Source organism: Cyprinodon variegatus, unplaced genomic scaffold (genome assembly GCF_000732505.1).
Source record: "Cyprinodon variegatus isolate N-32 unplaced genomic scaffold, C_variegatus-1.0 Scaffold782, whole genome shotgun sequence".
NCBI classification, from domain to species: Eukaryota; Metazoa; Chordata; class Actinopteri; order Cyprinodontiformes; family Cyprinodontidae; genus Cyprinodon; species Cyprinodon variegatus.
Genome location: NW_015151235.1, coordinates 73,227 through 83,537, shown reverse-complemented (window position 1 = coordinate 83,537; position 10,311 = coordinate 73,227). Strand labels below are relative to the sequence as shown.

At 37.0% G+C, this 10,311-nt stretch overlaps 1 protein-coding gene across 1 annotated transcript in view; it reads left to right on the top strand.

Annotated features, from left to right (window-relative positions):
* The window catches only part of pam (peptidylglycine alpha-amidating monooxygenase), a 54,911-nt gene extending 44,894 nt beyond the window's left edge, over positions 1 to 10,017 (top strand). The window contains exons 13-19 of the mRNA XM_015396206.1: positions 174 to 378; positions 603 to 718; positions 2,559 to 2,655; positions 2,851 to 2,901; positions 4,737 to 4,979; positions 6,669 to 6,728; positions 8,621 to 10,017. Coding sequence (XP_015251692.1) covers positions 174 to 378; positions 603 to 718; positions 2,559 to 2,655; positions 2,851 to 2,901; positions 4,737 to 4,979; positions 6,669 to 6,728; positions 8,621 to 8,811 — 963 coding nt within the window. The 3' untranslated portion in view covers positions 8,812 to 10,017. The remainder of the gene's footprint in view (positions 1 to 173; positions 379 to 602; positions 719 to 2,558; positions 2,656 to 2,850; positions 2,902 to 4,736; positions 4,980 to 6,668; positions 6,729 to 8,620) is intronic.
* Positions 10,018 to 10,311: the final 294 nt, after the last annotated feature.

Below are 10,311 nucleotides of genomic sequence, written 5' to 3'. Positions count from 1 at the left end.
AAGCTTCCTGGATGGGTCTTGAAACTTGGAAACCAAGTCCAGTGGATTGTTTTTTAGCTTTTTTGGACAGAGCAGTAATGAAAGTATAATTCAGTTGGATTACTCATCACTAACTCTGATGCACTGGAGACAGAAATCTTTCATATGTGCCTTGTGTCATTTCTTCTGGTTAAGGTTCATCAGACAGAAGGAGGCGTACACCATTTCAGATCCCTCACAGCCTAGTGTTCCTTCCTGACAGAAAGGAAGTTTGTGTAGCTGACAGGGAAAATGGACGTATCCAGTGCTTCATAGCAGAAACTGGGGAGTTTGTCAAAGAAATAAAAAATGAAGAGTTTGGAGGAGAAGTTTTCGCCATCGCCTATAGTCCTGCTGAAGGTTAGTATCCCGCCAGTCATCCACAACTTATCCTTTCTTTTAAGACTTTATGATTTTAAATTTCAGTCTCACTCTCCTCAATTTGGTGCAATTTAATACAATTTGAACTTTGCTTATGTTATTTGTAATTGAGTTTGTATATGTTTCATTTAGGGGATTTTTTTATATTGTTGATGTGTTTCATGGTTGTTTCGGTCCTTTCTCTTTATTTCTCCTCAATGAAGATGGCCTGATCTTTGCGGTGAATGGGGACTCATCCCACCATTTTACTCCTCTTAGAGGTTTTGTTCTGGGTTATTCAACTAAGCAAATTTTGGATTCCTTCAGCCCCACCCAAAAGGTAAACACCTGGCAACATGCTTACATAAACAAAGAATTCACCTTCAACCAGCCCCACACCCTACTGAATAAAGAGAGGCCAGAAAACCGTGGCCTAAAATGCATTTTATTATTACAAATTTTGGGTTTATTTTGTATTTTTGTAATTGTTCTAGTAGCTTCAGTCCTTAAAAATGCTAAAAGTGGTGGGAAGGGTTGATATTTTGAGATTACGATTAATAATTAAATTAAATGCCTGTTTTACGACCAATTAAATTACTTTTAAAATAATTTTATTGTTTGTTTTTTTATTGGCTTTTCTGCTGTAGAGAGGTTTAAACCAGGGTCAGGATGCTAAACAGCTCTTAGAGCTCTGTTTAATCAAAGGGTTTGACTCAAAGGCAAATAGACAAAGGCTTAGCATTGATTTCAATAGAAAGGCGAATGAGGAAGAACATTACTTATAAATGTAGCCATGAAATGTGTAAGAGCTTCAGGGAATCAGGAGGGATAATTAAATAATGTGCTTGCAGTTTCCCACAATGCATAGAGGGATGCAGCACTCTGAGGTTAAGATGGGAACCAAACAGGCGGATTCAGACTTAGGCTGAAACCATTAGCACTAGAACTCCCAATGCCGTCATTTTGACGGTTCTGAGATTTTAAAGGCAAAGAACTTTATTTACATTAATCATATGTTGCTAATGTTAACTGACTTTTCCTGTTTCTATATTTCCTTCATTTTCACATAGTTTTTTTTTAAAATATAAAATAAAAACTTTAAAATGTAGTTAATTTTACATGATCTCCCACGGCCTTCATTTTGATGGCTCTATTAGTTGCATTTGAAATTCTTCCAGCGTTGATTGACGTTTAGCACCATTGCCTAGCAACCAATATTCTACCTAGAACTCTTTGGCTAATATGGAAAATTGGCTTTTAGAAAAAATCTAACAGCAAAAGAGGCTTTAGAAATGCTTTAAAATATTGGTGATAGCGATCCAGGTGGAGAGGGAATAATGAGAAGTCGGTAGGAAGCGGCTCAGATTCCGAAAGCAAGTCCGAGGGTGATTGCCCACCCCAGGAAAAACGCAGACTTATCAGTGACCCATCAGACAATAGTGAAAGTTTTGTTCAAGGTTTGGATAGCACTGCCCACACCTCAAATAATGGTGAACTACTTTAGTAATCGATTAATCGTTAACTAGAATATAGAGACTCTGAAACATGTCTTTAGCTGAAAGAGAGATCCACTTAGAGCAGTAATTATACCAAAACTGTAACAAAAACATAAGTATTTTGCATGTAAGTTTAACAAAAACTTTTTTCAGCTGCCAATATGCTTTATCCAGAACTCCACAAAACTAAAGTTTTAGTTTCACCTGGTTCAGTTCTGTAAAAAATCTTCTCTACATAACTTTTTGCTATCTGATTATTAACTGTTTGATGGATTAGCAAAATAATCTTTAATTGCAACCCTAATTCAAATTATCAAAGACCTTCTCTGCAACACAACTTCATGCAACCTTTAATCTCCCTCGGCGTTTTGTTGTTTGCTTTTCCATTGTGAGGCCATAAGCCTGAGACGCCCATTCACATGAGCAGCAGCTCCTCCAGTTTCATTAGCTTTAAAACAAGGACCGTTCCTCATTTCATAAGAATGTGAGTACGGACTCGTGCCTTCGCCAAGTATGTTCTTGAGAACAACACATAAACAGACAACAGGGGCACCCAGCATAAATAAAATACATTGAAGTTTGTGTCAACTGGGAAAATTTTGAAATTTTGAAAACTTTTTAGATATTCATGATGTTTCCTCCTCCTTTGAAGTATGAACTGATCAGTGTTTTCCTTTTCAACAGGAGTTTAAAATGCCTCATGACATTGTTGTAACTAAGGATGGAACTGTTTTTGTTGGGGATGCAGGAAACAAATCAGTCTTTAAGTTTTCTGCTGAAAGTAAGTTCATCTTCATTATTGCCACTCTGAAGCATTCTGTAAAAGTTCTCCTGCTTTTCAATGTTTCCAGGCAGGGAATCCGAATAATTGTCTATAATCGATTTTTGTTGTTATTAGATGTGAAGTTCCATTTGTGATGTGTGCATACTACATTCTTTACTTTCTATTAGAAACTTGTCTGTCTGTTCTTTGCAGAGTTGCACCGCTCTGTCAAGAAAGCTGGAATTGAAGTCCAGGAACTTGAAGGTAAGCTCTGCAGAATGTAACTTAGCTGCTGATATTTTTAGTAATATTTTATGTGAAATGTTCCTAATATTTCATACTAAAGTGATGTTTGAGACTTGGTATTTTTACAGTTCTTTTTTTTTCCATTCTTACACAGAAAATTAGTTATACTTTTGGTTTAACACTAATAAAAAAGAGGATATTTAAACAAAACGAAAGCCAGAAAAATCAAGAAACAGAAACAAATTCTATATATATATATATATATATATATATATATATATACAAAAATAATAAATCCGCTGTTAGTTGACGAGGTTGACCTTGGCGTTTGAAAAAGCGATCCCATGAGAGAAACAGGAAGCGATGGAGAGAAATCACAGATGCTATTTATTATGTTATTTCCATGTTTTTTTAGATTCTCTAATACTTTCAATGTTATGTGGTCTTGTTCAGAGGTTTTGCAGACATTTTCTAAACTTGACAATGTTCTAGGGGTGGAACGGTTCACAAAATCAACGGTTCGGTTCGATTCACGGTTTCGTGGTCACGGTTTTCGGTTCGGTTCGATTCGGTATATGTTGATTGTTACCCCGAAATCCCATAAAAATTTATGAAATTAATGAAAAAAATCCCCCCAAAAATAATGGATTATTTAGTATTATTTAGTATTATTAGTATTATTTTAAATGAAACCCTGGATCATTTCCGTATGTTTTTCTGCTTTGAATTTAATCATCTGGCGCATGCTCTCTACCATCTCCAAGGAACTCAGAGCGGAGCGGACGGGAGCCACAGTGGAGGGTGTAGGCTTAGCTTTGTGCAGGCGGTCTGGAGCGCAGCGGGGCGGAGCGCTGACGGAGTATGTGGGATTTCAGGGTTAGCATGACATGTTGGTCATGTTGCTGTTAGCATAAACAAAACGTGTTGCACAATGCTTGCACACTGTTGCACTTTTATCCGCAACTTTCTTTCCGCCGTCATCGTAGGTCACTCTAAATGCAAAGTGGTCCCATACAGCAGACCTATAAAGTGCTGCTGGCGCGTCTTCCAACTCCTGTTCTTTCCCTCTCGCCATACCCACACAATTCTCCACAACTGATTTTTTTCCCCTGCTACACCCGGCTACGCTGCTTCGCTTCTTCTTCTTCTTGTTTACTACTGGTGGTTGGCTTTGGTCGCAGTACCGCCACCTTCTGCTCTGGAGTGTAAACGCTTCGCCTATGAGAAAAAGGAGCAGCGCATAAACTCTAATAGTTCTCTACTTTTTGGACAGTTTTGACTTTTTTTTTTGTAATTTGCGAGTGAAATTTCTTTTTTCATTCTGAATGATGTCACATTTTATTTGGTATTGTGTGCAGTATCATTTGTAAAAAGCTTTGAGCTGGTTAAAATAAACTGTTTTAAATTTAAAAACAGATGTTTGAATGAGTATATCAGTGCAATTTTATGTGCTCTATTGTTTATGAAGGTAATTTAAACATAATGTAATATATATTTTGTATCGCGATTATAACTCAAATATATTACTACTTTCAAAACCCAGAATAAATAATGTCTGGAGAATTTTATACTCTAAGAGAAGAAGACCATTTATAAGATATATAATCTGTCCAATCATTTTACTGTGTGTAATTATTGACATTGACCCTAACCTTCTGACTCATTTTTATTTTCTATCTTCAAACTAACATCCTAAACTTGATGGTGATCTGGTTGATTCTAGTATAAAAATATTAGAATCAACCAGATCACCAAGTCAATTCAAACTATATTTCTCTGCTCACAAATTATTTTTTTTTCCTTTAGTAAAAGCTGGTGATAATTAATATTGCTTGTTTAATCTCTCCATGTAGAAGTCGAGGCATTTGTTCAAGCCAAGCTGAGACCACATCTCAACATTTCAAAGGTAGCCACCATCAAGGAGAAGCAAACTGTGGCCGAAAAAACCCATCCACTGGTGGAAGTGGAACCGAGGAAAAGCGCTCCTAAAGCCGACAGAAAACAGAGCGTCCTCCCAGCTGTCGTCGTTTCTCTGCTTCTCATCCTTCTGCTGGTCATCGTCTTCCTTGGATTCTTCATGTGCTGGAGTAAAAACAGTAAGTATGAAGAAAAATAATAGCAGGGTTGGAAGTTCATTCTAAGTGCATTGGTGCTACCAGGGGGTTAGCCTCGTGAGACCATCCTGATCTCGCGAGCTTTCAAGGTTTCACTTGCTAATCAGTCTGTAGACTCTCCGTTAAAGAAAATTTGGAGCCGTTCACCAAACGAGCGTCCAATCAGCGTTGGCTTTGAGGCGGGTTGAGGTGTGACGCAACGAGAAGCGCGACAGTTCAGTCTAAAGAACATGGCGGCTTCAGCCGATGAAACTAGCGTTAGCGTGGCTATCGAGCAAGTTTTATCGAGAATTACAGAGTATTTCTTCACTGAAAGAAGAGCAAAACACTGCTCTGGAGGCTTTTCTCAGAGGAAAAGATGTTTTTGCTCTTCTCCCGACTGGTTTCGGCAAGAGTAGCCTGGCTTGTGGTTGTGTTTTCGCTCTGTTAGTACGTCATATGCTTCGTTGATCTGATTGGTTTATTTGGCCCGTCTATCACCAACATAGGCCAATCAGCTAACCAGTATTTTCGCCCCTTCCCAAAATTACTGCAACGGAAGGTGTCCAGATGGAGTCAGAGTCAGGTTACTAGGGGGTGGCCATCCTGTGAAATGCCCTGGCCACCCCACTCACCAGTGTAAATTGTAGCATCAATGAAGCTTTCCATCCCATCATGCACAGCCAGCGACGTAACATTAAAAATCACACAATAAACAAAGATGTTTACTAAAGTCTTAATGATTTCTACAGGCAGGTGAACCACGATAGAAGAATCAAACCTTGAAACTATTGCCTTTAGTTTCAGTGTGCCACCCCAAGTTTTTTAGTGGCCCCATCTTGCCATCCCTAGGAAACATTTCTGGAGGCGTCACTTTTTTCCAGCTGGAAGCAACAGTTTCTTCTGGAAGAAACTTAGAAAGTCAAATTTACTGGAAGCTTTTATTTTGGTAAATATTCTGCCTTATGCAGGCCCAGATCCAGTAATAACCTTGAGGTGGGGTTCAACATGTATAAACCAGATGTTTGGTTTGGTAGTGTTTCAACGTGGTTGTTACTTTGGTAGTTTTGTTAAAATAAGGAAAAACAAATGCATTGTCTTATTTGAAGTGCATATTATCTAATTTTCTTATATTTGGGAGAGTTAGTGGCCTAGTTGTTAGGGCAAGAGTAAAAATACCCATTCCACTGGCAAATGATCTTTTTTCCCTGTCTTAAATTAGGGGTAAATACACTTAATTTAAAAATTCTTTTGCTTAGTTTTAGGTGGTGATTGCACATTTAGGAAAGCTGATTAGACATCAAGCTGCCTGCAAAGAATTTCCGTCAGACTGAAAACCCAAAGTAGATAATCGGCATGCAGATAAGCTTCCCTGAAATTGTCTGACAGCTAGAGCAGAAACTCCACTTGTTAATCCTTCGTGATACTAACCTGATGTGCCCTGGTGGCATAACAGTTATAAACCTGGCATCAGTTTTATCAAACGCCCTACATGGAATTTAAAGCTCCTTCAGGGAAAGAAGAGAAATGAAGATTTAGTTTACAGGAAGCAGCTCTGTGCTTCCTCTAAACGTCTCGTCCCCCGCTCATCAACTGGTGTGAACCTAACATTAAATATTTATAGTGAATGAGGTGTTAAAGTGGTGGGGATCTGTGTGACCTGACCTAATTTAGGGTTCTCTTTGTTTTCAGAGAGAAATGACATTAAACTAGAGCCGCACTCTATGGGTGGAGTCCTGGGGAAAATTCGAGGTAAGTTATTCATCATAGTACAAACTGAAAACTGGAAATAATCAACATTTGTGGCACTGTGAAAACTCACCCTCCAAAAATTTAAAAAATACTTAGAATAAGTATATTTGCCCTTAATTTAAGAGGGTAAATCAGATTATCTCAGTGTTTCTGCCTTTAAACTAAGGTAATTGGAGATTATGGAATTTAATTAAGATAACAGAGATGATTTTCTTCTTATTTTAATCGTAAACAATAGAATTAAATTAGTTTGTAGTTTTTATTTGATTCAAGGAAAATAATATTTTAAGACAAATTTACTACTGACTTTTTAAATTAGGCAGGGTCTGTAGTTTACATAGATAGAAAACTGAAAATAGATGATCGCCATTGTTCATCGCCTCTACGTGATTATTGAAGGATTTAGGAGCTAATTTGACAACTAAGCTCTATGAATACTTTTATCAAGCAGTAAGTAGAGAATCCAGTTGATTTACCAGCATGTGATGGAGTTTGATAAAGGTAGCATCTATGGTTTGCAGGAAGCTGGAGAGGTATTTTATATTTAGATTAATTTTTCTTTATTCAGAACCGGAAAACCTCAACTTTTTAAGAGCTGAGAGTTTGTGAAGCTGTATGTACCTCCCCTACCTGACAGATACTTATGGTGGACTCTGCAGAGGATCAAACGTCACTCTCTAAAACTTTTAATTAACCTAATAAGATATTCTAACTTAATTAGTGTTAATCTACCCCACTGGTTTATAGTCTATTGGAGTTTTCTTTAGCTGTTCTGGCCTTTAGAATTTGCCTCTCAGCATTGAAGCCACATTTCTGTGTTTGATTTAACATCTAGTATTCTGATCTAAAGTTTTGCATAATTTCTGTATTATCTCTCCTTGTGTAGATTAATTTATTTACAGGATGTATTAGATAGATCCCTGGAATGTCATTGATTTTGCAGAGCAAAGGTGAGCATCTGAGTTGAGTCAGTTTAAGAACAGTGGAGATTTTAAAATAAATACTTTGACTGCTTAGTCTGAGATTTCTGGACATTTTGATTTTGCCCTGACTAGTCTTTTTGTGATCTGTTCGAATAAAAATAAGAAAGACAAACAAGTTTAGTTTAGCATTAAAAAAAACAAAACTGAATTTTATGTTCGTGTTCTATCATAAATAGAGCAGCTGACTCAGAATTGCATTATACCAGGAAAGACCCATTATAGGGCAAATTACCATTTTTGATCACTGTCAGACCCCTTACAAATGGAATCCCCCCCCCTCCGTCCCTCAGTGAGGTCTAAAAGCACAAGATCTATATCCAGCCATTAAGCAAAGATGCTCCTACATGGCTGTACATCTCTAATGCAAATAAAGTTGAAAAAAGTAAACAAGTCAAGAAAAAAGGTTAAAAGCTAAGTGAAAAGTTAAAAAGTAAAGTTAAAAAGTTAATAAGCCTAGTTAACAATTATATTTAAGTTTATAAACCAAAGAATTTAAGTGCCAGTATCAGCATTAATGCCTCTAAAAAAAAAAAAAATGTGTTTCTTTTACTCTCTGTTTTTCATTAATTTCTTACAGAAACACTTTTGTTATTTTTCTTAATATATTTGGGAAATTTGGCGTTTCTTGTTATTAAATTAATTAATTAATTAATACATTTTTGCCATCAAAATATCCATATTTTTCAATGTTACAAAGGTAATAAGGTCTTGTGCTGGAATTTAGATTTTCAAAGTATTTCAATGACTGCCCTGTAAAGGGTTAATTAGAGGTGAGAATATACCTGATTTGGAATTGGTAGCTCTATATATTGCATATAAACAGTTTGCATTAAGCAGGAAATCTGCAGTGAAGGGTGACCTGATGTCAACAGGAGCTAACTCCGTTCTTCTCTGCATCCTCACTCTCAGGTAAAGCTGTGGGGACTTTGAACCTGGGGAAATTCTTTGCTTCCCACAAAGGCTACAGTCGTCAGGGTTTCGACCAGCTGAGCACTGAAGGCAGTGACCAGGAGAGAAACGTGGAGGACAGCAGCGATTCTGACACAGAGGAGTATTCTGCTCCTCCTCCTCGTCCACCTCCTCCTCAGTCCTCCTCTTAGGCGGGCGGCCCAGGCCCAGCTGCCTCTCATTTATCACACCTGCTTATTCAATGTTTTTGTAAATGTTGTCAGCTGCCAATAATGCTATTTATTTTATATTTTTAAATGTTTTCTTGTATATAAAATTTATTTTATTGTCATCTTGATAAAGTGTTGGAGACAAAATAATTATATTTATATTTTTCTTCTATAAAAATTGCCTTTATGGAAAATATTAGCTCAGTCCCTAAAACAAATGTCCACTAATTTCATGTTTAGCCTTAAAAGTCAAAGAAAATCTGCATTATTATTATGTGAATGATTTTCATAAAGTTTTTAATATTTTTTTTTTAATCTTTTTTTGTTTCTTTTAAATAATTTTAATACAATTTTCAGCTATATCTGACTGAAGTGCATAGACCAATGCTAATGCTAGGTGGGGCTGCTGTCAGGTCTTTTTTTCACCCCGCGGCTCCTGCACATGATTCACTCTGCTGGAAAATGGTCGATAAATTTCATCCTAAATTTCAATATTTTTATGATGGGGACAGAAATCAAGCAGGATTTTAGAGCAGAAGCCTGTAACGTGTAGCTGAAATTGAAATGGTAACATCTAATGTCCTTTCTGCATTAATGTTGTACTTGCGTATCATTTGATTTGTAATTCTGTGCCTTCCTCCATTTGCATTGTTGTTCTCTTAAAGGAAAATATTCTGTATCTTCATGCTTCTGTAGTGTTTTGGTTGGTGAAACTCGTTGCAGCAGTTGGTTAGATTGATAAATTGATTCTTTACATTTAATGAGTTTACAAAAAAAAAGCACACTTGTTCTGATACTGTATTTAGGACAGCATGAAGAGACTAAGAATTTATTTTCCTTTTAACTGCTATTTAGACACTTTGTTTAGCAAATGAAAGTGAATAATTCAGTATAGATGCATCGAAAAACAAAACAAAAAAAAGTATGAATTTATATGCTCAGGCCACTCAGTTGCTTTCTGTATCACCAGGTTTTGTGTTGTTTGTTTTTAGTTGTTATTTTTAAACTGTTTTTTTCTGCCACTGCTCATAGTTTGCTATGACTTTTTAAAGGCTTTCCTTACCGCATGCCATAGATATTAAGCTACGCTGTAACATATGGCCTACCATATGGCCTACAGTTGTTTAAGTACAAGAGTGCTATTTTCAGTAACTGTTGTATTTGTGTAATAAAGTGTCTGCAAAGCATCGCTGCTGATATTTTGTGTCTAACTGACCTTGGAGATCATTACATTTAGTGTAAGATGTTGGATATATAAACGCTCAGAAGAAGCCTGGTTGGGGGGTGCATGCATATCTTGGTCAGATAGGGCGTCCCATCCACACGAAAAGGCAATAAAAAATCAACTGGAACCTTCTCCCAGAATGGATGAGTTTGGAGCTTTCCTCATGCACTCTGTCATGGTAACCTGCTGCATAACCGGCTTTTTTTCTACACGCCACCCAACCTGACCCTCACTACCCACAAGACGCATTTACAGAA